Source organism: Epinephelus lanceolatus, chromosome 1, assembly GCF_041903045.1.
Source record: "Epinephelus lanceolatus isolate andai-2023 chromosome 1, ASM4190304v1, whole genome shotgun sequence".
In the NCBI taxonomy this organism is placed as follows: Eukaryota; Metazoa; Chordata; class Actinopteri; order Perciformes; family Serranidae; genus Epinephelus; species Epinephelus lanceolatus.
In genome coordinates this window covers 40935624-40962577 of record NC_135734.1, presented here as the reverse complement: position 1 = coordinate 40962577, position 26954 = coordinate 40935624, and the positions used below count along the sequence as shown (strand labels likewise).

General features: G+C 41.4%; 1 protein-coding gene across 4 annotated transcripts in view; it reads right to left on the bottom strand.

The window, feature by feature from the left end:
* The window catches only part of ephb2b (eph receptor B2b), a 182704-nt gene that overhangs the window by 98035 nt on the left and 57715 nt on the right, over nt 1-26954 (bottom strand). For all 4 annotated transcript variants that reach the window (XM_033626564.2, XM_033626567.2, XM_033626566.2 and 1 more), the window contains exons 2-3: nt 20263-20342; nt 2968-3652 (exon numbers count right to left, since the gene is read on the bottom strand). In XM_033626564.2, the coding sequence (XP_033482455.2) occupies nt 2968-3652; nt 20263-20342 (765 nt within the window). The remainder of the gene's footprint in view (nt 1-2967; nt 3653-20262; nt 20343-26954) is intronic.

Genomic DNA, 26954 nt, shown 5'->3' with positions numbered 1-26954 from the left:
AAAGTAGCCATGGGTTGCTGAAAAACAACCATGTTCAGTGGCACAGAAGCCACTGGAAAAGTGGCAACACCCAAATTTGGCAGCAGAAAAGCTGCTGGAAACATGGCCACTGGTTGTGCCGAGGTGTCATCCATCATCCCCTCCACCTCCCAATATCAGCTCATATACATCACTTTAGAAATGTTGATATGATATGTGTGAAACGTCCAAATGTAACGTGTTTGTGGTTTGCAGAATGGTACACTGCCAGCTGGGTGGTCAAAGATGAAAGGTGAAATGCTGCATGCTTTCAGACAAAAACTCTCATGCCCAGCTGTGCAGGCTGTAAATGAATCAACATACTTTCCCCGTTGAGCTGACAGCATTTAATTGTATAATCCCGTTTAGCACAAAAAACACCATGACTGAGGACGCCCCTGAGATGTTCCAATCCACCACATGCAGTGAATTACATGTAGGTCAAAAAACAAGCAGATTTGTATAATAATAGGGATGTGGATCCAAAGTAGCTTGCTACAGCAGAAAGTAGCTGTCTTCACGTGCCTCTTATTGGCCTGTATTCCTCGAGGAGGAGCTGGTACCTGTCCTCATTAGTAGTCATTGAACGGGCCTGGCAGTGTTTGGGAGGCAGCACCCATCACGTTTCCCCTCCCAGCACACAGACACTGGGGGATGTGTTGTAATTACAGGCGCATATAAGAGAGGCAGCGCCACACCGATCTAAAACGCAGGTGGGTGGTTTGTTGTGCTGAGCCGGAGCAGCACGGCTCCAGTCTGCAGGCTACACGCTGTCGTGCTGTTTCGAGTGATCAAGATCCCTAAGCACGTTGACCAAATACCACCTGCCAGACTGCGGATAGGGCATAGCACAGGTAAACGTTGGGCGCATTGATGTTTTGAAAAGCTGAATCGATTTGCCTGTGAGGGATTCCAATTGATAGGAAAATGCAGGCAATTTTGAAAAACATCCTCTTTGTCCTCGTGGATGGAAGGAGGCATTCTACCAACAAAGGATCGGCGCGGAAATTGTACAGATTCAAGATTGCTGTTCTTATTTCTTTGAATTTCTGTTAAGCATGAGTTCTGTTAGATATGCACACAGGTGCTTCTCTGTAGGCTGAAACACATTTATATCATTTCTACTCTGAAAAAAGAAAGCATTTAAATGTGTGAGAAAGATCCTAAACATGTCCTGTTTATACAATCACACTCAAAGTGCAGCTAATGCACTTCTTTACATATAGATAAAAAGACTGCCATCTTGTAATAGACTGGAGGGTAATTACTTTAGGGTATGTCTGTATAAACACGTAAAATGTAAGACTTTTAAGACCCTTTAAATACCACTTTAAATTACATTTGAAACCAAATTTGCATTGGAAATACACACCAAAAGTGAAAATAAACTCTTTCCAAGTAAACACACTGATGTCAGTTCAAAATAAACAGTAAGGTAAAATGACACAGATGATGCTGTCTTTGCACAAGCACAGAAAAAACAAACTAACAGTAAAGATGCAGACACATTGCGTGATCTAAATGCATAAAGGGACCGAAATTGGGGCCTTATGCACATGTAAGTGTTGTGCTAAAGTCTGTTTCCCTGTCAAATAGTGTTTCACTACTGTTTAAATGAGGTTTCCAGTAGCCACAAGACCGGAAATGCTCGCTGTGACGTGACTAAAAGTCATTTAAGACCCATCCGGTCTGAATTTAAGATAATTTGAGGCTTTTTAAGGGCTTTCATTAGTAACTTTGTAGGTTATTTAAGATATTTTAAGACTTTATTATGGCCTGCAGCCACCCTGTACTACATACAAGGAAGAAATGTTATAAATTAAATATATAAATTGGTTTTATTTTGATTTGGTGGCAAATAACTGCTCAAAAAGCAGCAACAGGTTGCTAAAAGACACCCATGTTTAAGGGTACATTAGCCACTGGAAAAGCAGTTATGGGTTGCTAAAAAAACGCCACATTTGGCTGCAAAAAACTGACTGGAAAAATGGCCATGGGTTCCTAAAACACAACCATGTTTAATTGCACAGAAGCCACTGAAGAAGCGGCAACAAGTTGCTGAAAAACACCCATGTTTAAGGGTACATTAGCCACTGGAAAAGCAGTGATAGGTTGCTAAAAAAACACCCATGTGTGGCGGCAAATACCTGACTGGAAAAGCGTCCATGAGTTGCTAAAACACAACCATGTTCAATTGCACAAAAGCCACTGTAAAAGCGGCAATAAGTTGCTGACAAACACCCACATTTGGCACCATAAAAGCTGCTGGAAAAGTGGCCTCCACCTCCCAATATCAGCTCATAAACATCACTTTACAAATGTTGATATGATAGAAGTCTGTGGCATTATGCACATACAAGTGCTGTGGGTAAGTTAAGGCATTTCATTAGTAACTTTGTAGGTTATTTAAGATATTTTAAGACTTTATTATGGCCTGCAGCCACCCTGTACTACAAACAAGGAAGAAATGTTATAAATAAATTTGTGTTATTTTGATTTGCGAACAATGCTGAGGAACAAACAGGAACAAACATGTTTCGCAGTCACAACATCAAAAGGCTGCAGTATATTTTCAGATCAAACCCGAGCCTGAATTATCATGTGAATTGCCACATTCAGCAGAGTATTTCTGCTGGAAAAGAAATAGATATGGGTGCTGATCATTTTTATGGAAATATGATGACTTCAGCTAAATAAATCTATGCGCAGGATGTATACCTTCCATCATGTTTTTTTAACACATGACCGTACACACAATCTCCCCGCTGGAGATCCATAAAGGTGAATCTTATCTTATATCTCTGGCTCATACCATCAGCTGAATGGGAATGAATAGACGCCAGGAACAGCTTATACTGGAGAATAAACACTGTAAGGACTGTGACCTGTGTTATGATGATTCATAAGGCTTAGCAGATTAAATGAAAACATTATCAGAGCAAAACATACCTCGACAAACAGTCCCGTTCTCCACAGCCTCGTTCCCAGCCTTGCACATACAGCGTCCGATGGGTACCATCCACTCTCCATCTCCGTTGCAGTACAGCTTAATGGGCACATCCACCTCCTCTGCATTGGGGATGCAAACACCTCTTGCAGCCACCAGGGAGGTGCTCTCCGCTCCTGAGAGCGTCTCCTGGAACAGCGCCCCGTTGGTGATGATTCGAGGGCACTTCCGGTAAAAGACTCGCACAGCGATGAGCGACATGCAGCCACCGTAGTCCTGGAAGGCCAGGTAGAAGCCATTTCGTGACACTGGGCCGAAGCTCCGAACCTCAGTGTTGATCTTCATCACTCTGCCCCCAAGGTCCACTTGAGAGAAGCTCTCATCTGCCGCGATGGTGTCGACTTTGATCCAGGGATTCTCCATCCAGGCCGGCGAGGTCCTGGTGGCTGTGTCGGCGTCAGATTCATAGTAATACAGGTTAAACGTCTCTTTACAGGAGCCTGGCACATTGGGAATGCTACTGCAGTCCCTCACCGAGAACTTCATCTCCACGTGGATCCGCTGAGCGCCACGACGGCGGATGTACTTTGTCCGTACCCAGTTGTTCTGATTGTTGTCGAAAACATTGCAGACCTGGTACGTCCGGATGGTGTTCATGTTTTCATCATACCCGCTCACCTCCTCCCACTGTGGGCCAAGAACAGACACAAACAGTGAGTTAACATTTTGACATTTACCTATGAAAATGCAGTCTGCTTTAAAAACAGAATTTTATGGAAACAAAAGGTAATTGAGGCAATAGTTATCCCGCTTCATTCAATTAGGTGCAATTCAGCTGTAAAGCAGTAAATGGTCTGCGTGTTTCCCATTAATACAAACTGTCATAAAGCCCCTGCTGATACCTATTCTGCAGCAATAACAAGAATGTTCTCATGCATACTTTATAATACTTTGATTACTGGGAGTCATCAGCTTAAGCAATGTTTTGATTAAACTGATTACATGGTGCAAAGAAAGAAAATATCTCCAATAACGCAGTTTACACGGCTGCAGCAGGCGAGTCTAAAGGAACAAATGAGAACCAGCCTCTCCAGCATGTCCTGCCACTTCTTGAGGTAGTAATAGTAGATAAAGAAGGCTGCTCACCGGTGACTTCCTCTGACCCTTACTCCAGTTTGTTCAGACACGTAAATAAAGTAATTTTACCAAACAGTATTAGCCTGGGGATTGATTTATTTTAATGAGAAACTATACATATACAGTTCACTATATGTGGATTATGTGTTAACTAACTATCAGAAATCCAAGAGGTACATTTTCTAATCTACAGTACAAGTACAGCTGCTCTGTGATGAATGAATACATTCTAATTTTGGGGTATTTTTAGGACTGGGTATATGAACTGTAGTCTTAACACAATACTTCGGTACAATACCTAAAAAAACATTGTTATGCAAAACCATTCCTAAAAATACCATTATTGATACCACAGAGAAAAACTGACACTGGGGGCATGACATCAAAAAAATGTATTAAAAGATAAAGGGAACAAGCATTTGACATGACAATAACGAGTTTTCTTTTCTTGATTAGCAGCAGAGAACAGAATGACTGTAGTACACATTAGAAATAAGAAAGGGCAAGAAAGCCCAGGTGGTATTTGTGTATCCATACTGGGGAAAATTAGTATTGAAACTGTTTCAATTACTGGTATAATTTTTAATATCAAATGAAAAATTCATATCGTGATATTTCAGCTTGTTGACGCATGATGTCACACTGTTACCCACGGCAACAACAAGCATGGTGGAGAACAAAATGATCACGGACTCCACTGTGGTTCCAAAAAGAGGAGCAGCTTCAGTAGTGTGGAATAAACTGTGGCGTCCTGAATGTTTCATGAACAGCCCCGCACTTCTCAGACTCTTTTAGCGACTTACCGCTCAGAGGGAACTTATTCAGCGGCTCCTCTGGCAGGTGGAAAAAATAAAAAAAAAAAACAAAAAAAAAACAACAACTCAATCATTTAGGATTTTACTAAAAGAAGGAAATCACCTGTTGATTTATATATATATTGATCCCAGTGGATTTTTTTTTTTTGTATTTGGGAGCTGTTTAAACTTAACGTAATTAGTGGTAGATTTTATTTTGTTGAACTATTAATATTGTAATAGAATCTGAATCTCACTCTGAGTTACTGTTGTTGTTCCCAAACTAAAGAAATGAGAGATCATTTCTGTTTTAACTGAATATTTTAAACTTTAAACTTAAACTTGCAATTCTTTTTTCTTAAATTAATAAAACTTTTTTTTTTTTTTTTACTTATATGTCATATCATCAAGAATATCGTTATCGCAAAAAATACCCTGAAATATCGTGACTTTATCTTAGGGCCATATCACCAACCCCTAGTTTCAAATATTCAGAATCTACATTCATTGATAAACTAACATTTTTGACAAGCCTAGTCATTTATTAGGTGACACGTTGCACCAGGGCTGGCCAACATATGACAGTTATATTGGTGTAATGATATGAGACGAGATATTGTCTTTGATTTTGGATATCATAACATCCCTAGTGCTGTCTTTTCCTGGTTTTGAAGGCTGCGTTACTGTAAAGTGATGTAACTTTATGAACTTACCAGACTGTTTTAGCTGCTCTATGATTTGCCTTTACCCACTTAGTCATTATTTCCACATTACTGATGATTAATTATCAAAAATCTCATTGTGTAAATGTTTTGTAAAGGCACCAATAGTCAACCCTACAATACTGTGATAATATTGCATGTGAAATTAAGTGAACTTTGAGTTATTTTAAAGGACATCGTCCTCATGTTTTCGCTTCCTAAACCTAACCTACATTATCTTATGTGTCATTCGTGGGGAGCTTATTTGTAAGACATAATATCATATAAACCGTTGTGTCAGGATATGTTCAAAAATTTATATCAGGCTATATGGTCAAAATTATGGGAATTTTCCCGATTGCACCCAGCCCTACTTTACACCACGGTTTACTCTGACAGGTAAATCCAACAAAGGAAGCTTTGCAGTATGAAGTTGTCACTTAACATCCCATTTTCTAGCTGCAAATAACAGTTGCATGTAGTTTTCTCTTGGGATGTGAAAAAATATATAAACCCTGCCTTGCAGAGGCAGAGAGCTTTGATGTTTACCCTCTGCGTTCCTGTCCTCTCATTGAGGAAACCATTCACATCTTGTAATGCTTTAAGAGAAACTGGAGACGTGACATTAAGTCACTTGAACAGAGCAGAGAGGTTTCTGGTTTATGTGATCGCGTGTCCTGCTTTTTTATTGTGTCTTAATAGGACACATTCATAGCACATACTGTAATGGGTTATTGACATTCTAGTGAAAGCTCCTTTCACTACGGCAGAGCACCGAGGAAACATGACATGAATTTTCCACAATCAAAGTCACACTAAACTGACATAATCATATTACACAGGTAATCATATAAAGAACAATCAAGGGGCAAATTTCACTCCAGGTTCTACGAGTACTCCGTTCAACTTCAAAGTCCACGTACTGCACACCAATTTGAGTGCTCGCTCAGAGTGTACACACTCCAGATGCAGCCTCCATGGTTTTCCTGCCCCTTGGCCATGGATCAAACTAGCTTTAAACACCATGCGCTCCAACCGCCACTCAGGTCGTGACCTTGACCTCTGCATCTCAGCTAAGGAAGAACCCTGCTCTCAACCCCCAAGAGCTGTTTCACATCAGCTGCACCGTCTACTGCTCCTACGACACTACCTCCCCCCTTCACTCTTCACTTCACAGCTGATATAATTTCTCAAATTAGTGCCCACTTAGTGAGGATTTTGACAGATTTTGACGGGTTGGGAGAAGAAAGTCACCCCTCTTGTTACGAACCGGTGTTCTATCAAACACTTTCTGACTAATTAAAACGGCTTTAGTTCTTAATTCCCATGTCCTAATTAATCACAGCTAGTGTGACGGTCGGCTTGACCCAAGCTCAAACTCAAATCATCACAAGAGCCAAGCAAAACAGAAAAGACTGATGTGCAGCCAAAAAAAAAAAAAATAGTAATAATAACGAGAGTAAACAGAATGCGGCTTAACAAAAAATACATGACAGGAACTTTTTAATCTGTATCCCTCTATCGGGGCCTTTCTTCCTAATGAGCAAAACTGACGTCTGCAAAAAACAATTTTGTTATAGTTGGAATTTAATCCTGAATAAACATGCAGGGAAAATATTTCGAGTAAAAAAAATGTTTTTCTCTGTGACAATTAAAAGGACTCGAGAAATGCCAATGGTAAGTGAACTTTAAAAAGACTGTCAAAAGTTGTTTTTTGTGTCAAATCAGAGTGCAGCTTAATGACTGCCTGAGTGTTCAGACTACAGAGTTGTTGGTGGTGTGGTTTAAGGATAAGTCTGTCTTTTGGCCCCGCACTGGCAGACATCACCATCCCAGGTCATGAGCAGCCATTGACCTTCCCACTTGTTGAGGAGCACAGAGGGCGAAGGGGGGGTTGCGGGCCAATTAAACAAGAACGGGCAGTCCGTTTCTCCTGAGCACAGAGCGTTGGACAATCGCAGTTTGATAAAATGAATGCGGAGACAGGTGGGGGTTGCTGCTAATGAGGGATGCAGACAGGGGAAACTGCAGGGGAAAGTGTTGGCAGTGATGCGGGGGGAAGGGTTGATCCAGGCTAAAAAAGACTCCAAACAAAATGTGTTTTGATGGAGGGCCCCTTTTTGTCCTGTCATGGCCTCTTTGCCCCGCTTTCATCACAGCCAGTGGAGGGAAGCAAATGGGGCATAATAAGAGCCTAACGATCAAGCGCAGAGTGTGAAATTAGAAGAAACGTCTTCATTTTCACAGCTCTTTCCCCCGGCTCTTTACTGAGAGTGCTGTAAAAGGGTGGTCATGTGTTTTAAGTATTGAAGGTGGAGGTAACCCTGGTGGTGGATGTCAAGATGGATTAGTTGGAGCGGATGAGCGGCGCTCAGATGATGATGGAAACAAAAACTCCGGAGATCCTGTTACATTTGGCAGAATGTTGTTTTTCTTGTTCCCTGAGTGTGGAAATCAACAGCCATCGGGCTGAGAGCTCTGAATACTGCCTTACTATAACATTAAATAAATAGATGTTTAAGGCCTGAATGATCAAAGGCATTTTCTTAATAACCAAAGGCATACCAAATATTATCAAGCGCTCATTTGCATTTGTGAAATATTTGGGGTGTTTTTCAAAGTTGTGAGACATTAGACTGCAAGACTTCAAGGTAAACAACAAGCAATGTTTGTTTTCATGGTACGCTGGATGTGCCTCCTTCCTCTGAGAAACTACACACACACAGAAACATACTCTTACGATAAAAAATCAATGGTGTGAAACACAACGCGCGACTGGCTCCAAACAAAAAGGCACTTTATGTTTTAATTAATCTCATTGGGGTCCAATAATTCTAGGTCGAATAGTGTTGGCAAATAATTTCCAGTGAACCCTGCCGGTTGTTACTTCTCCATTATTCCAGGGAGACTAATATAAACACCAAGAATGTACCTGCATGTGAAATTTGGTGATGCAAACTATTTCAAATAAATTGTCATCAGATTCTTCATAATTCTGTGACCCTACATCAACAAAACATGCCATGATATCAAAGGTGAGATATTACCAGAGGTAGGTAAGTCAAAAATGTGCAAGTCACAAGCACGTCTCAAGTCTTAACCTTCTAGTCTTGAGCAAGTCCCAAGTTACTGGGTAGAGAATCAAGTCACATGAAAATTTTAATGATTGAATGAAATTTTAATGACTAATCTAATACTGCAATTTACCTAAAAAGGGTACCATGCCATTGTTTCGACAGCCCAAATTTTCGAAGCCTCATTATTGTGAAGAAGTCCCATTGGACTGAACGCCCATTTCTCTGACAGCTGGTCATCACAAAAACAAACGGCCATTGCTCCAGAGTCCCGTTTCTCCAACAAAGCGCACTCCCTGCAGTAGGTTTCAGTTTCCCAGCTGCATTTGAGCCACTGATCCCAGGTGTTTGTAACCAACCTATCCCTGCTTTTCCAGGGACTTTTGTTCCATCAAATGGGGGTGTTTTAAGCCAAAACACGATCTTTTCCAAACTGTAACCAAGTGGGCTTTGTGCCTAAACCTAACTATACATTCATCACAGCACTGTCGACAAATTTAACATATCCATGGTTTACAGAAACGTACAATGCGAGCATTTTTTCAGGTGATTGTGTTGTCTAATTGTGTGTATTTGGAGACACAGGATTTCAGAGCAATGGGCATTTGTCTTTGGGATAACAGGCTACCGGAGAACTGGGCTTTCAGTCCAGTGGGACATTTTTCAGAATAACGGGCTTTGGCCGTTGGAACAACAAGCAGTCCCTCCTCAAAAGGCCCATTCACGTTCATCTTTTTGTGTGTTTTGTAGTGATGGATATGGCTGGATGTTGTGGTGGTCGTGTCACTGATTTTAAGCTGCAGGCCTTGAATACCACTGTAATCTCCTTACTGCTGTCATCGACAATATAATCCTTGAATGCAAATTTTATTTTTGGACAAGCCCAATCCGTGATAGCTGCATGCCCATCCTAGCAGGTTGCCAGGTTTGCACACATTGCACTAGAAATCACCCAGTTACATTAAAAAAAACAAAATATATCTCTCAATATCTAGAAAAATAAGAAAAGAGTCAAGTCCTTTCAAGCCATCTGTCACAAATATAAGGCCTTATTCAGACTGCCAGCCCAGAATGGTTCTCTGGCATATCCACTTTGTATCCAGATTGATTTTAGGAAGTCTGGATGGCAAAAAACACATGAAATGTGATTTTTGAAAATCAATCCAAACCACATTAGGAGGTGGTTTGAAATGTAATTCAGATCGGAGTCCTACAGGTGTATCTCAGTCTGGCAGCTCTGGCTGCTAAAACTGGATTTCAAAGTGTCTTTGAATGCAACATACAACATCAATGTCAAGTTCAGAGTGATGGAGGTGCTGAGCAGATCCACGCTGCTACTAGCAGAGTGCTAAAGAGGAGGACATGAGGAACAACAGTCTGTGGACAGATGCCAAAATAACTTGTTTGAAGGGCGAAATGATGGACCTCTATATCTCATGCTTTCGCACGTGAAAGCTGCATCACCAGTGGTGCTACATAGTTACTGTTGCGTATGTCATTACCACAGCAACCGATGCAGATAGGTTGGTGATGTCTGGACTAGTGTTGTCACGATACCAAAATCTTTGTTTTGGTACCAATACCAATATGAATTTCGATACTTTTCGATACTCTTCGGTACTTTTCCTAAGGAAAAGTCCTTTTGGATACAAACCTTTAGAACAATAAATAGTAGGGGTGTAACGGTACCAAAAAAATCATTGTTCGGTAAGTACCTTGGTACAGACGTCACGGTTTGGTAACTCAAATGTTCCACCAAGTTTGTGTTGTCTCGTGTTGTCTCCCTTTGCAAGGCAGACCTTCTCTTGTCTTTTTTCACGTGCGCCAGCTGCGAATGTTGATACAGGTGTTGTCATACACACCACTTGTGCAATCTGTGCTCCAATAGGAACAAGAAAAGCGTTTGTGTACATAAATGTGTAAAATAAATTAACTAAATTAATGAATTGAATCAATTTCAAAGTACCGGTATTTTCCAAATGCAGTATAGTACCGTTTGGAATACTCTAGTACCGCGGCACTATTTTAGTACCGGTATACCGTGCAACACTAGTCTGGACACACAAATCCAATCAGATTACTGGCAAATAACAGTGCGGACAGTTGATCGTCAAGATCTGATTTGAGAAACAAACGAGTCATGACTACCAAGTCAAAGTCAAGTTGAGTCTATTATCAATGATCATCAAGAAAGTCTCAAATAAAGTCACCTGACTGGAGTCCCACACAACTGGCTGTCACATTTACTTGGCCTATAGGCAATTATTCCCATGTATACCAAAACAGCATTTAGGATCAGAGTGCTGTGCGATGTTCTCTGAACCTGTCTGATAACAGTGCACACCTGCTGTTTAGATAAAGCATGTTAGATTTATATCAAGCAGTAACGTGCAGCTGCCCTTGTTCTGTTCCCAAAACAAATTCCTGCCAATTCAACTGATTTCTAACTGTTGTCAGGCCAGCTCTTCTTTTAATAATGAAACTACTCTCCACACAGGCCTTGAGTCCACTAACTGGTATGCCTGTAATTTCTATTGTGCTCGAGCAGCACCACTGAGAGACAAACGCCCTGCACAGAAAACCTGTCTGAAGTGAATATATATTGTGTTGGTTAGACTACGGCAGAGCTAGTAGAGTCTACAATATGTCAGCTGCTCCTCTCTTCCTCTGGAGTTATATGAGGTGCAACAGTTCAGTGACGCTCACTGAGAATGAGGCTCTGGATCGATATCTCCTCTGCCACTCCAGGAGAGCGGGAGAAAAGTTCAGCTGACCTGCAATCCATACGTCTCCATGACAGTAGGTCTCTGCTTTATCTGTAAAGCCAAGCGGAACGCACTGTCAAGCCTGAATTATAGAGTGGAGTTACCTCTACAGCTGAGACCATTCACCGAAGACCGAAGCTTTCTGCCTCATTCACCAGCAAAATACAGAATAAGTATAGTCCTCCTTGGACCTCTTTGTAGCAGCTAATTACCTAACTCCTCTGTAAGCACACATTATGCAGGAGCTTCTCTGCACTTTCCTATTTTACATTTACATCTTATCCATTTAACCGACATTTTAATCTAAATTGGTTTACAGTAAGCGTGCACAGAGGGGTTCAAGAACACTTTAGTCGTGCATTTGTATATAGACCTTAATTACAGTTATAGCTTTGAACGTACAAAATGTAATTTCCTATTGCTAGGTGTCAACAAAAGACAGAGCAATGCATTGCAGTCACTTTCTCCTGGTTAGAATTTCTTCAGTGTGCATTGTTCAGGAGGGTTTTACTGCAAGCTGAATATCCACAGAGGTGTCCTCCTGTCCAAGGCAAACAGCCCAAGTGATAAAAACTGGTAAAAAACCTCACTAAAGCAGTTTTATATTGCAAATAAGTGTTTTGCCAATGCTGTTTAGCTCGCTGCAGAGGGGCTGCTAACCCAGCACCTGCTAATGTGTGCTCATCTTTTCTTCCCTGATAACTTTGGATCTAGACGTTCAGGTTGTTTTTACTGGGAGCTGACTTATCCGCAGAGGTTTTATCTTCTCCAAAATGAACAAATCTGTACTCCATTTCGACAATCATGGGCTGGCTTGGCTTGGCTTGGCTCGGCTTGGTTTGGGCTGTCAGCCCAGCACAGCAGGGATTTGCATTTCAATTACAACAGGGCTACCTTCATGAAGATGTGTCTTTAACTGATGACGGCTTGTTTTGACTGATGACATTTTAAAGCAGTGGGCTGATTCACAGCTTAAGAGCCTGTTGTCTGCAGCTCTTCTTCAACATCTCACTGTGGCTGTTTCTGCTTCTACTCTTCCTCCCTGCCGCATTATTAGACTTGCCTTTATTGTAGAGAAGCTGCTAACAAAGTTCCGCTAATTCAGTAATAACACATTTCATTTCCTATAGGTTCTTCACAATAAAAGTAACCCGTTATTTTGTTTATTGTGAAGCAGCAAAATAAGGAAATGTTGAGTTTTCAAGGAGCAACTTCACACAACTTCTATTACGGCTGATAGCGAACATGACACAGTGAAATGAAGCAGATATCTAAAGTCAAAACTGGACGCAGGAGGGAAACTAAAATCCAAACCACAGAGATTCAGTTAGAAGCTACAAAAGTAAAAAGAGTTGAAACGCCTTTCTCTCTGGTCTCCTGCAGACAGAGGTGAATAGAGTCTCGCAACAGACACGCTTGTTTGGGGGGGGGGGGGGGGGCAACAGGAGTCATCAAGGGGTTGGCTGTGGTCGGCGAGACGTCACCGCTACCCGCTTAAGGGCGAGTGGCCTGGCTTTTGGACCTACTCCACAGAAGGTCCATCTCTGCCGCGGCTTGGCGTGGCATGGCGGTCGCAGACGAGCTGCTAGCCCAGCTCCTGAAAATATTTGCTCACCTTTTTTCTCTGATATCTTACAATTCAAATCTTCAGGAGACTTTCACAGAGAGCCGAATTATCCACAGAGGTCTCCTTCTCTGGGTTTAAACTGGTAAATCAATGAAGGAAGCAGCTTCACAGAAAAAAAACTGTGGTTTCCAAAGCTGGTCAGCACAGCAGGGGCTGGAGCTGAACTGCAGCTAACGTTTGTTCAGCTTGTTCTTAAGCTCTTCTTAAGATCCAGGTGCTTGATGACTTTCACCAGGTTAAAAGATTTAGCTAAAAACAACTAAGACCTAAAAAGTGTAATTGGAAAAATGTGCCTTAAAACTGGATAAAAAGTCAATTTATGACAGCTTCTGGCAGACAACTACAACCCTGATATATGTACAAAGAGGATGAAACACCAGACCACCATTTCCTTGAATAAAAGTTCAGATTTCTTTGGGTTTGGTTTCTTTGGAACATTTGGGATCATGCAAGGACTCAAATCAAGAAAAAATATATAACACCGGTCTAGTCATTTTTAGACATTTGAATGTTGAAAATTTAGGCTACATGTTATATCTTTAAAGTGATAAACAACAGCCACATTGACTCAAAAGATAAACTCAACAACTTCCAAGCACTACTCCTGAATGAAACAACGCAAACCTCCAACAAAATCTTCATTTAAAACAGTGAGGTAAACCTTGAGACTGGCCTCATATCGAAGAATATACTCTTCCAGGGACGGTCAGATCAGCATCAGCAGCCAAGAGTCCGCAAACAGATACGTACATGGCTTTTCATATGTCATCCGTCATATCGCTCTGTTGGGACTACTGAGCTCTTGCTGTGAATTCATACTGCGAGAAGCAACACAATCAAGTTGTCAGAATTCTCAATTTCCTGTACATCTGCGCAACCGGGAAAACTTAGCCAACGAGCAGACGGTCAACAAGTTTGTTGGCTGCACAAAGCTGACCACAGATACACTCTTCATGGACACTGGACTTCAACAACGAGTCAAGATTTGTGATAAATAGATCTGTTTGGCAAGCACGAGTGGGAGAGTGGCTGATGGTTGTTGCAGTTTTTCAAAGCTGTTTGAATGACTATTGGTGGAATTAGGGAAGAATCAACCCCTAAACAAAAGACTGCAACCATTTACTGGGGTTAACTGTAATTTAAGAGGTAATTTTATAGCTTATTTATACTCTAAGATAGACAATAACAAAGCAGCATTATATACATCTTGTATAAAGTCTTGCAGAAGAAGTTATAGCTACAGAAGACAACCACAGTAGGAAATCAGCCTGTTCTATGAGCTACAACCGGTCAGTACAGGGTGAAACATCAGTCAAGTAGCGCTGCAAACGCACTGTCAGAACACTCCAAGATTTCATTGTTTTGACATAACATGAGCGGTGTATTTATCACATCCTGTCATTACAGTGTTTGAATTAACCTGAACCAGCGTCACGATCTGGAGCCACATTACACATCAGTGCTCTATCACTGACAGAAGTAAATAAATTATTCACACAAAAGCAGGGGAGAGAGACCCAGTGGAAAACTCCCGGGGCACAGCCGCCCCATTTGCAGTTGTGGGAAATCTGTCAGAGCAAGAGTGCCTTCCCTAGAGGGACAGAGGACAAATGACACCCACTCTCTGCATTCAATTACTACGAGGAGAGGCCATGGGAGCCAAATCCTGCAGGAGACCGGGCTTCATACAGAGGAGAGACTCTCACACACACACACACACACACACATAGATTTAAGTAGAACTGTCTGCTGCAGTCAGCTCCAATTACCACTGTCCACTACTAATGCACAACATGTGAAACTAGAGGAACAATTCCATCCTTTACCCCCATTCCACAAAGTTGCATATGGATTACGTTTGCATGTTTCTCTGCATAATTCCTTAAATATAATTTCACAGACTTTAATTGTGAATCGCAGTCACAGTCACAAATTAGTGGTCACTTTAAATCCCAGCAAGGCCAATACACCGAAATATGTTCAACAAATTACTTGTAAGGAATAAGGAAAAAAAAACAAGTATGCCAGCGTTGGTCTGCCACACATGCCCACAATTATATGTAAACAGCCTCAATCTTATTCCAAAGGAATTTAAATACAATACGCAGCAACTTTGATCAATCATATGGAACCGATTTATTTCAAAACATTTTGCAACTCTCTGCAAAACTCTGCTGTGTGTCGTGTCCCCGAGTGACACTGGCTATATCCTGGTACATTATGACACATCCATAATGATAACCTAACCCACGCACACAACACCTTATTATGTTTTCCGCATTTGCAGGAGACCTCGGCTTTCCCTCCGCAGTAGCTCAGTGCGTTCCCTGCAGCCATAAGTCTATTTCTAAATGGCTTCTGTTGTCGGTACTTGAGCGTAGGAGTGAGCGGGTCAGGAGGTCTGACCTGATGTTCACACATCTCTCAGCTCCACTTGAGAAGAAAACACAGACCACTTAACCCTGCTCTGTTATCCGGCTCTACATTAGCTCCATATGTGAGGGTGGGTATTGGTTTTGAAATAATTCAATACCAGTACCCTCAGAGTGACACTGGTACCAATAGAGTACTTAATTCAATACCTTTTTTTCTACTTCATTTGATACCCATCGTGAATGGAAGCATTCAGTTGTGTAAAATACCAGCAGACGCCACAGGCATGAAGTATAGTCTTACTTTCCAACATTTTGGTGGCATTTCGGCAAGCTGAACTGCCAAATCCCTCAAATACCCCGTGCTTGACTTCACCACGCCACAGACTGTATGGGCTGTAGGTGCTGTGGTAGTGGGCCAATCACATATCACATTAAATTAAACATCTGCAGTGGTTGGCTGCAAGCAAAACCATACAAATCATATTTTTTTCCTAGATTTAGGTACAAAAAAACAGAATGCAGTTATTGTTTGACCTGAGAAGCTTCAATACTATTTGGTACTGGGTTATTTTGCTCAATACCTTAAAGGGACAGTTCGCCCCACATAAAAAAAATACTTATTTTTCCTCTTATGTCGAAAGCAATTTATCAATATTTCAGTGTAACTTGCCGAGATTTAAAAAGTAGTATATACTAGATCCTAGATACTAGATAACCAGATACAAGATGGCACTCGGCTTGTGGTGCTCAAAAGCCAAAAAAATATGTTTGAAAAGCTCAACGACAATGTCTCTTTCCAGAAATCATGACCTGGTTACTCAAGATAATCCACAGACCTTGTTGTGAGCAGTTTCATGTAGGAACAATTTTCTTTCTACTGAACTACACCCACCGACTCAGAAGGAAACGTGCATCTACTCAGGGACAAGAGGTTCATGCTTGTGACTCCTTTGCTGAGCTGTAATGTTAGGGGCCGCGTTTTTTGCACCCTCATACCCATTGTTTTCAATGTAGTCTTGTGGCAAGCACACACACGCTCCCAAGCACTTAGTTTTCAGGGTGCGATGGCTGCACTCAAAAATAAACCAAGTCTAACTTTTGGAACGCAGCAGCACACACCACAGGTCATGTGAGAAGGACCAACCAATCACAGCCGACAGATATCTTTCACCTTCTTCCATAAATATCAGTCTGTGATAAATACGGAAAAGTTGATCGTGTTGAGCTTTACATCTGTCCCACACTTATAAACAGCTCCTGGAAGAAGATCAGCTCTGCACTCAGGATTTCAGGTAAACAAGCTATAGTACAGTGCTTGTTAAGGTTGCTTAGCAATCTCAGACGCAACCTATCACCACGCTCTCGAAAACTGGCACAAAAAAGGCACAAAAGTAGCGTCCAGCGCCCGACCTTGCATTTTCGAGGCAGTTAAAGACGCAGAATGTGTGCAGCTCTAAGATTGCTCAGTGGAGCCAAGAGCTATCAGTAGATGCACGCTTACTTCTGGGCGGTGATACAATTGGTGGATGTAGTTGGATAAAAAGACAATAGTTCCAATATCAAATCAGTTTTTTGTCCACCTGCCACTGTGGCTGGTGGATTCCAAAATCAACCAGCCACCTGATAGATTACCATTGTTTTTTAGGCTGGTGAGTGAAGCACATCCAGCAGCCACTCGCATATTTCACCAGCATTTGGCTGTTGGCTGGTGCTAGTTTCCAACCCAAGGTCTGTGGATTATCTGGAGTAACTGGGTCATGATTTCTGGAAAGAGACACTGCTGTTGAGTTTTTCAAAAGTACTTTTTTGGCTCTTTGAGCACCACAAGCTGAGTGCCAACTGGTTCCATTATACTGGAGAGAAGGCAGACATCGTCATGGCCATTATCTCAAACACTCGGTAACTCACACTAAAACAATCTCGACTGATAAACAGCACTACAGGTAAGAGGGAAAATATGCATTTCTGATTTTAACTGTCCTTTCAATGGTATCAAGTGCTGATACTGAGCCCTAGCTCCAAGTCACACAGTACAATGGTTCAAGATGTCAAGTTACTTCACATAGAGTGATATTAAAGGGGCTGCACAAGTTTCTTTCCAAAAGCCCTAGCAGCAATAGTTTTTAGTCTTCAAATACATTTTTAATGTATTCTGCAGATCAATATCTGTAAAACCAAAATGCAAATCTGTTGTGAAACAGCGCCAAATATCTATACGCATTACCATAGTTATATCCTTATAGTGCACATGGGGTTAAGTCTTTACAAAGTTGCCCAGAGACACACGTCTACATGACAGTCAAACTGCTCTGACTGCATCAGTTTCCCTGTGTGGGTGGAGTGAGGCATGTGATACGTGTGTTTTATTGCCAGAATCTCAGAACACTCAGTCCGTAAACTTCCTAAACTGCCGCGGGATAAAATTCTGGTTTGGTAAATATTACGTTGGTTGTCAGTGTTTTCGGCAGGGCAATCAAGAACAATGAAGATGTCTTGCTTGTCTGGCTCGGGAACAACATAAGTCTAGCTGTCATTTTACATAATTAAAAGGAAGAACTGCCTTGCTGTACACAGAGAGAGCTATAAAACTTGATTTACGGAAGCTCCGCTGTTACACAGTTTTACACAAATCGCTTCCCAAAACCTACTGTAGGAGGTTGATTCTACAGCTGTGCACCAAGAGATTTCTTATAATAATAATTTAATAGAGGATATTCAAATGTGCTGTAAAATAAAAGAGCGGAATAACACCAACTGCCAACGCATTTCTGACTTAATATCACACTGTTACTTGATTGCATTTCCATTGTGTCTCACAGTATCACATGTCAAGTTAGGATATATTTCATGAAGCTATACAGAGTAGTGAAAGCCAACTGCTGCTGCGGCGCTCTGCTGGATGTTACTGATCCACCGGCTAAGCCCGTGAAGCCGTGCATATATGTGTGTAAGACAATAGCTTCTGTAAAGCACCTCTCGCTGTTATACTGAGAGCGAGAGCGAGCTCCGTTTCCACACCTGTTGCCCTGGGCCATAAGGGACAAGCTATCTCCATCGCTATCACTCTTCACTTTCCATTTGACTGTGATTTTGACAAGCTCTGCCATATCATCATAAAACTTCAGTGCCCACGCTGATAAGACCAAACCTATACCTGACTAAATCCAGGGGCTTAGGGACTTGTTTGCATTTCATTGCACCCCAAGAGGGGGATATATCATAACTGCATATGGAGGTTTTCATAAAAGGAGCACGGCATTATCTAAGGTCAAAAAATAGGAGTCCTCACAGATAAGCCTGTCAGTTGAACTCAATGTGAAGATGTTTGATTTGGAAGAGAAAACCACCACAGGATCAGGCGGTACACCACACGGAACAAAGATGATTCTTGAGGAGGTCTTAAGTTTGATGTTTAGACTTTAATTTCACTTCATTTTGGCCTGAGTGGGCATTCTCATTTCACAAAGTAGTTTTCAGCAGTGAACTCTGCGTCCATTCAACTTTTTTAGTCTGAAGTTTCCACTTAGTATTAAATCAGATTATAAAATATGGTTTGGGTGAATGCTTTGCTGAATCGAACATTTTGCAAAGATGAAAGGAAGATGTGATGTAAACTGTCTTTGGAGTCGGTATGTGTGCGTAAGCTCTCTCTGTGTAAATTGGATCCAGAGCTGGCGAGAGAAAAGGAAAGCAGGCGTCTTTTTCTGCTTTGGTATTGATTGTAGGAAATAGCAGGGAGGAGACAACGTGCCCTCAGGTTGGGGAGAGATGAAGTTATTCTAAATTACTGCTGAACAACTTTGAAGTCGTATCGTGGAACTGTCGAAGGGCCGGCTCTATACGCTGCGAGTTTCTGCTTCTTTTTTTTTGTCAGTGCAAAAAAAAAGACACAGCATGATAAAGTATAATTCGAACCATCTTTAATACAAACCACAGAAGCATAAATAATTGAATAAAATCGGCAGTGGTTTTTTGAAATGCACCAGCAAATAAGTCTACAACATTTTTTCTCTCTTTTGGACTCGTTCTAAGGAGTCTAAATCCTGTGGTGGGGGAAGAAGTGAAGGAGACTGAGACTCTGGTTTTGGCTGACTTTAAGTGGGCCTGGCTTGCATGTGGCTTAGAGGAACCAATGCCCTGGCAAAGCATGTGGAAATACTGTGCATCAAACACCAACAGGGCCCATATAACACATAGCTTCTAGCCTGGCATGTGAACACATGAGTTTAGCTACAAGTTTATGATTGTTCCTTCTTACTGTGTTTGTAGTGAAGCAGAAAGTTCAGATCAGGTTGAAACATACAAAACCAAGATCATTCATGAAAGAATAACCCAAAAAAAAAATGGGTTTAGTGTAGGGGTAAAAATGTATGAGTCCAGAAATATGTATCCAAAAAGGAAAAGAAGCAGTATCTTCAAATTCTTCACCCAACAAAAACCTTTCCTCTCCAAACATCTACTTATGTGGAGTTCACAGGCCCAAAATAAACACGTCTAACTTTGCAGTTGGAGTTCTTTCTTGGGGAAACGATTTAGCTCCCTCTGGGGACCAGGCCAGCTCATTAATTGATCTCTGACCTTAAAGTGAGAAACCAAAACACTGGCTACCAACAGAAATAAAGCTATCACGGGGGACTGAGCAAATTTACACATTAGCTGCACTTTTACATCGAACAAAAGAGAGCACCACCACACACACCTCGTCTTTGTCAATGAAAATGTCCTAAAATTACTTGCAATTATATGATTATTACCTAAATAATAACTGAATTAAATCATCACCATCAGAAGCAGATAAGTTTGCAAGCAGAACACGTCACTTACGCTATTGTCACTCGTGCCTGACACGGGGTAGACCGTCCAGCCGAGCTCCGCTGTGGCTGTAGTGGAGTCCATAAGTGTCTCTGTGGGAAGAAGTAAGGAGAGACGGTGGTCAGCTAATCTCCTGACAACATGAAATAGTTCCTGCGGTTCAATGGAAACCACTTGAGTAAAACAAATATTTTGAGAGGCAGGATATAGGTTTGCTCTGTAAGAAAACTCCCAGAGCTGAAGGTGATATCTTCATATTTTGTCTTACAAACAGCAGAGAACTCAATATTGAAAAGACATTAAACAGAAATGAACCAAAAAAATCAATTGAAGTTTTTCTTCTTGACAAACATTTTAAAGAGCAGAATATAAGCAGGAGGGCGACGTATTTCTGAATATTAGAAATGGGCTATACGCAGGTTTCGAGAGGTCTTACTTTCCTTTATTAGGCTAATTAAAGAAAGGCATTAGAGTGAAATGGTCAGTCAATTCCAAAATTAGTCAATCAGCAAAAAATCAAACACAATCTTGATAACTGATTCATCATGTAAACTTTTTATCAGGTGAAAATTCTGGTTCAAGAGAATAATAATTTGTTGCTTAAAAATATATAATATTGCACACTTTTTAAAAAACAACAACAAAAAAGAAAACGTGCATTTTATTGCGGTTTGAATGTGTGACAATCTCATAGGTTTTTAAAAAAAGATGAACTAAGAACTAAGAATCAGTTCCTGTTAAAAACTGGTCCCAAATTGCTTATCAATTCCTTTCTCATTTGTCTACCCTGCTGGAAACTTGCTACAAGAAGGAGTCATTGCTAAGTGGGAAAAACCGTCAAAAGAATAGCTTTATTTCACGAAGAAAGATGACAACAGTGCTGCTTGTAATATCTGCAAAATGATCATTTAAAGTAGTCGATCATGGCACTGGTACCAATAAAATCTTATCAGTTCCCATCCCTATTTTTGAACATGTGCACTACTTCGAGAGGAATATTGTTTTCATTAATGTAAACAAGTCATTCTGTTGTTCTCTGTTACTAGCTAAGAAAAGAAAAGTCACTGTCATGTTATAGCTTTGTTTTGTTTATCTTTTAATAAAAATCTAAAATTCAATGCCCTCAAAATTGTTGCAATTTTTCCCCATGGTATTGAAATTTTTAAAAAAAAATTAAAAATGTTCAAGGTATCATATCAAAGTTAGAAATTCCAGTATTGTGACAACATTATGACAGAGTAATCAAAAATAATAATATTAAAAAACGTTATTTATATAGCACCTTTCATACAAGAAATGCAGCACAAAGTTCTTTTAAAATAAGGATAGTGCAAGTGCTTCACATGAAAATAGAGAGCGAACATAAAACAGCATAAAATCATAGAGTTGTAAAACTATAAATCATAAAACCAAGCAAGATTTTAAAAGAGCTGCAGCAGCACGAAGCGTAAATAGTAAAGCATGAAGCGTAAATCAATGACAGAGTAGGAAATTAGCACCAGCCACCGGCCAAATGCTGGTAAAATATGCAAATGGTTGCAAGATTTGTTTCTTGCACCAGCCTAAAAAACAATAGTAATCTATTGTAATGGAGTGACTGGACGATTTTGGAATCCACCAGCCAGCAGATGAACAAAAAAAGTTATTTGCCAGCCAAAATCAATGATTAAAAAAGGAGACATTATGATAGTATTAGCAGTAGTAAAGACCCACATTTATACAATCCATGTGTTCAGGTAGAAACTGCAAGTAGTTTCATAAGCTTTCATAAACTGTGCCATCATCCGTATGACTTGTCGGGAAAACAGGCTGAAAAAGCAAATCTCCACGGTACAGAGGAGGGGCCGCCCTCTACGCCACGGATTAGCTGGTGGAAAGAAACACCTCTGGTAATTGGGGTCAAAGAGAATGTGCCTCCTGTCTGTCATGGGGTCCTCTGTGGCACACATTCCACCAGTCTGACCCAAATGTCTATCATACGCTTACTGAACCATTCATGCTGTCACCTCCTTCTTACCCTCTGTACCTATGCCCTTGTGCCCTCTTTTCCAATCAAGACTTCATCTCGGCTCTGCTTCTCCCCGTGTGTGTGTGTGACAGAGGGCAGGTCTAATGAATTTCTCCTGCTGATTAGGCCTGTGTCAGTCTTGTGCTCCAGTGTTGAGCGGCAGCAGATGGAGAGAGCATTCGTCGGGTTCGAGGCGTCAGCTGCAACTCCAAAATGCCACGGAGGGATTTAGAAACCCCCTCGACAAACACGGCTACTAAGCTTTGCGTAAGTCACAGCCAGCGACTGTAAGACAGGTCTGGGGAACAATTGCACGTCACTAATATTGTGATATTTCTGACTGAACTGGTGTTAATAGCACAAGTTAATTGAAAGTGGATCCGAGTGATGAAATAAAACATGTAGAAGTTCTTTGAGAAATGTACTACAGGCAATCAAAGATAAAGGATCTGAAGTTACGTCTCACAGGATTCTGTTTAATGCAGCTCTCTACCAGCTTGCAGGATATTTTAGAGGCTTCCAGTAGTTTCATAACCCTGGATTTCCTCTGATTTATATTCCAGCGAAAGCCACAGCATTTAATTAACAGGCTCCACACGCATTGGTTTATTTCAGGGCCTTCTGCTGACTTTCCGAGTCTCACCACTCCTCACAAAGCATAATACTAGATTCCACATCCTTTTCACTTATCACAAAGCCCAAATCGTATAATTAGGCAGATGAGGCTGCAATTGAGCAGCTATTGATAACCTTGTGTGTGACTCAGAGCCGAGCAGCCTACATGGGTGTTAGGCAGTGAAATGGTAATTATCCCCCATAATGATAACGATAATTAGTGGAGGAGTAAAGTGAGAATAATGAACCCCCTCTGCGGTGGTTTAAGGAGTGTTGTGGGGGAACAGGGAGTGAATTTCTCTTGGAACGGTAACACAGACTGGGTGACAGCCCACCCTCTCACACATCCTTCTCTTTCTCTTCATCTATATGGAGCCTCATATTCTCTCTGTTTCTACATGCTTTCTCTTCCTACCCACTGCACCCTCTCTGCCTGTGCTCCATTCTCTCAAAAACTCTCTTCACAGTTTCGGTCAATATTATCGGTCAATAATGGGACACTTCTATAATTATGCATTATTCTGATAATTAACATCATAGCTAATAAATAGGGCCGATAGTACAAAGACAGACTGCTTTCATTGACTAAACAAGGGCAGCATCTACACACACAGCAGGTGGCGATACATGTTGAAGAACAACAACAGCAGTATGCTGTCTAGAGGGCAAAACATGTTGCGGTGTGGACGTCTTTCACAGTACCAGAGGAAGACAACAGGATTGCACCAGGGGTCTGATCTCTGACCGCAGAACAGGTTAGACATTGCACTGAAGGATCGTCTCTGGAGTGTTAGCACGAGCTAATTAGCTAAAAATCCATATCAGTGCATCTCTGCTAGAGCTGGGACCAATCCAATCAATATGGATACGGGGTTTTGATACTGAAGTCACACATCTGGTGTCAGACTGACATCTCAGAGCCACGTACCAGTCCAGATTCCATATGCTTGATTTATGCTTGACGCATCTACACGACTAAAGTGATGTCGTACCATCAGGTGAGTGGGTTTTTGCCTGTCCATGCACATTTGACATTTCCTAATTACATGGACAAGGATCAACGCAGTAGATTCTTCAATGAAACCATGCTGTAAACTTGAGTTTCTACTACACTGCCCCCTACAGTTTGGGAGAATATTGGTTTAAAGTGAGGAGAAACCCACTCAAATTACAAAAGATCCAGATTTTTCTTTGTCATGATTCTGCGTCAGCTCATGCCAGTCCAACTGTCCGTGTAGGAAGCATAATGTCGAGAGGCTATGGTCTGATGCTGACCTCAACACATAGAGCTCTTAGCATTTAAGGAAGAAGAAGAAGATGTACTTTCTCAATCCCTGCAGGGACTTAAACCGGCGACCGTCCAGTTCCCAAGCCAGGTCCCTATGGACTGAGCCACTGCCACCCTCACAGAGTGCTTGTCTATTCCCTCAAGGAGCTTGAGGTCCCAGTGGATCCCAGCAGTAAGCAGGCGAACTGTCGCTCACCATCTGAGAAGACCTTTGTGACACCTCACTACAAAAAAAATGGCTTGCCTTTTCCTTTGCAGTGGCAGTTTTAATGTGGAGAATGCCCCTCCGATAGCTGCAAAGACACCAGTCAGCTAGGCCAGCATGAATGTCGAGTGGTTGTCCGAAAGAGCCACTTGCAGTGCTTTCAAAAAAAGACTGATTCAAACACTCTGCGTGGTAACCATAGCAACTGCTTGTCACATGTTGTTTTTACTTATTTGATGGGTTTTTTTGATAGTGTAGATATTAATCTCTCTACACAGTCCTTGTAATTTTATTTCAAATATTCACTTTGAAAACCTCATGAAGGTCGTCAATTTTAACACTGTACTTTTTGAAATTCTCTTTGAGCTCATGTATGGAAATCTTCTTACTGCTTGATAAAGCATTGCTGTGCACTTCTGTTCAAGTTTTCAAAACATTACAAGAGGTGTTATAGCTATTTGACCTACAACACCTGTTTGTATGTGAAGCCTACTTAAGGTATTGGTATCAATGTCTGTAGATATCTTAATTCAGGCATCAGAGTCAGATTGGAACTGACAAAAAAGAGCAGTTCAGGGCTATAGCTTTATCTCGTCTCACCTCCTCCTCCTTCTCCCTCTCATGCTCCACTGTCTCTATCTTGCTATCACTGGCCCACATGCTGGACAAGTAGTACCTCACCCTCAAAGACTGATCACTTCTTTTCCTCCTGCTGTCTACACTTCAGTCCTGGTAGCCACACCGATTCATTACCTCCCGTGGAGCGGAGCGGCACATAGCTCACCACTGTCAGCCACCGCCTCGTTCACAGTCTGAATCCCCAGCCGTGGCGGAGCATGGCTGCTCAGCAAGACGCGTTGGCTATTAATCAGCAGGGGGACAGGGCGCAGAGGCTGTCGTCTGAATCGAACCACAGAAATCACATATTTTTGTTTTTTGTTCTTGTGACCACCTGTTTCCATTGTGAGCATTTTTAATTTCGCCACACATGGGACTGGCCGTGATGTGATCTGAGACAGAAGTTTGAGTGTACAGACACACTGGCAACATCCATTGTGTTTGTGGGTTGGTTACAATCAACACCACATACTTCACAGCGAACGGCAGACAATACATCGTTGTAACCAGCCTGTACTGTCTATTGTTTGCATCTTAGGGAAGACCCTGTGAGGTTAAACCCAGGTGTCTTTTTAAACCATTGCACCAAACTAAGTAAAGGAAACTTTTCTCTTTGCTTTGCCAAAGACAGCTCAAAGAACTTGGAGTTGTTGCATGTGTTGGCCTGTGAATTCTTCTGGGGTTTGGAGGATTCACAAAAGGACTATTTTCAGTGTTTAATTAAAAAAAAAAAAGATTTTAATATTGCAAGAAACAGTTTATTTGCGACATAAAAATGATAAAAACCACATCCTTTTTAATCAGATTTGCATAATAAGCAACGTATTTGCATTTTCTCGCTATTTTTCTGTTTAATTTTAAGTATTTTATGAGCTGAGGGAAACAAAAGACAACCTTGTTACTGCAGCTATAGGGATTAGTTTCCTCCTTAGAAAGACAATTTTTTTGTAACCAATCTCTTCATTTAAATAAAATCTAATATTTTGTAGTGTATCCCAAAATAATAGCCCTTTATTAAAAACAGATTCTGTTTAAGTGTAATGTCTGATGCTGTGCGACTGTTTTAGTGTAATAGATTTGCACAACACCAGAGTGTGACGTTCAGGAGGACACATCCAGTGCTTTAAGAACTGATGACAAATTGCACCCTCTCAATTTCCCACTTAAGGCAGTTAAGTGTCTTTGCATTATTTGTGTGGCGATGGAGAGGGATGTGCAAAAGTGTTTTAACTGTTAGAGCTCATGGGAAAATGGCCTCCTCGCCGGCGGTCAAAGGCAGCGGCAGCAATACTTCACTGTCTGTCTGCGCCGACAAAGACATGTTTTTAAGTATGAAACTTTAATGTGCAAACCTTGACATACTTTCTACAATTACAGAGTATTAACAATATTACAGTAAATAATTGAAGCTTTGGTGTCCTTTTTTGTTGTCTTTCTTTTTTTAAACTTGATACCCTCGACTGTGGAGGGGGCTATGAATATGCAATGAGACCTAGGAGTCTAAGAAAAGCCTACTAGGCAGAGAGTGCTTCCTCCAACACTTCCTGAGACTAAGGGGAGAGTTTAGTGCTGATCTGAGAGAGGGCTCTCCAGTGAGAGGCTGTCTGAAGTGACAGGAGGGGGGAGAAGAGGAGGAGGAGGAGGAGGTGGAGGAGGGGGACCGTGGTACTACAACAACACTCTTCTTCTCTAAGAGGGGTCAGTGCTGCATCTCGGCTTTCTAAAGAAAGCAACAGCATTTTCAATGAGGGATACAGAGAAGAGCTGTTCACAGAAAAGACATTTCAGCTCAAACAAGCGCAGCCAGTAAGAAAATAAACATTTTACGCAGACGGATACAAAAGCTGAGAGGGCTGAAAGTTATCTGCCAGCCATTGTGTTGCTGAATTAATAAAAGAAAGCGACGCAGGATATTGAGAGTGAATCTCTGCTTAACATGCTGCGTGCGCCGCATTTTCAGATCATTTGCT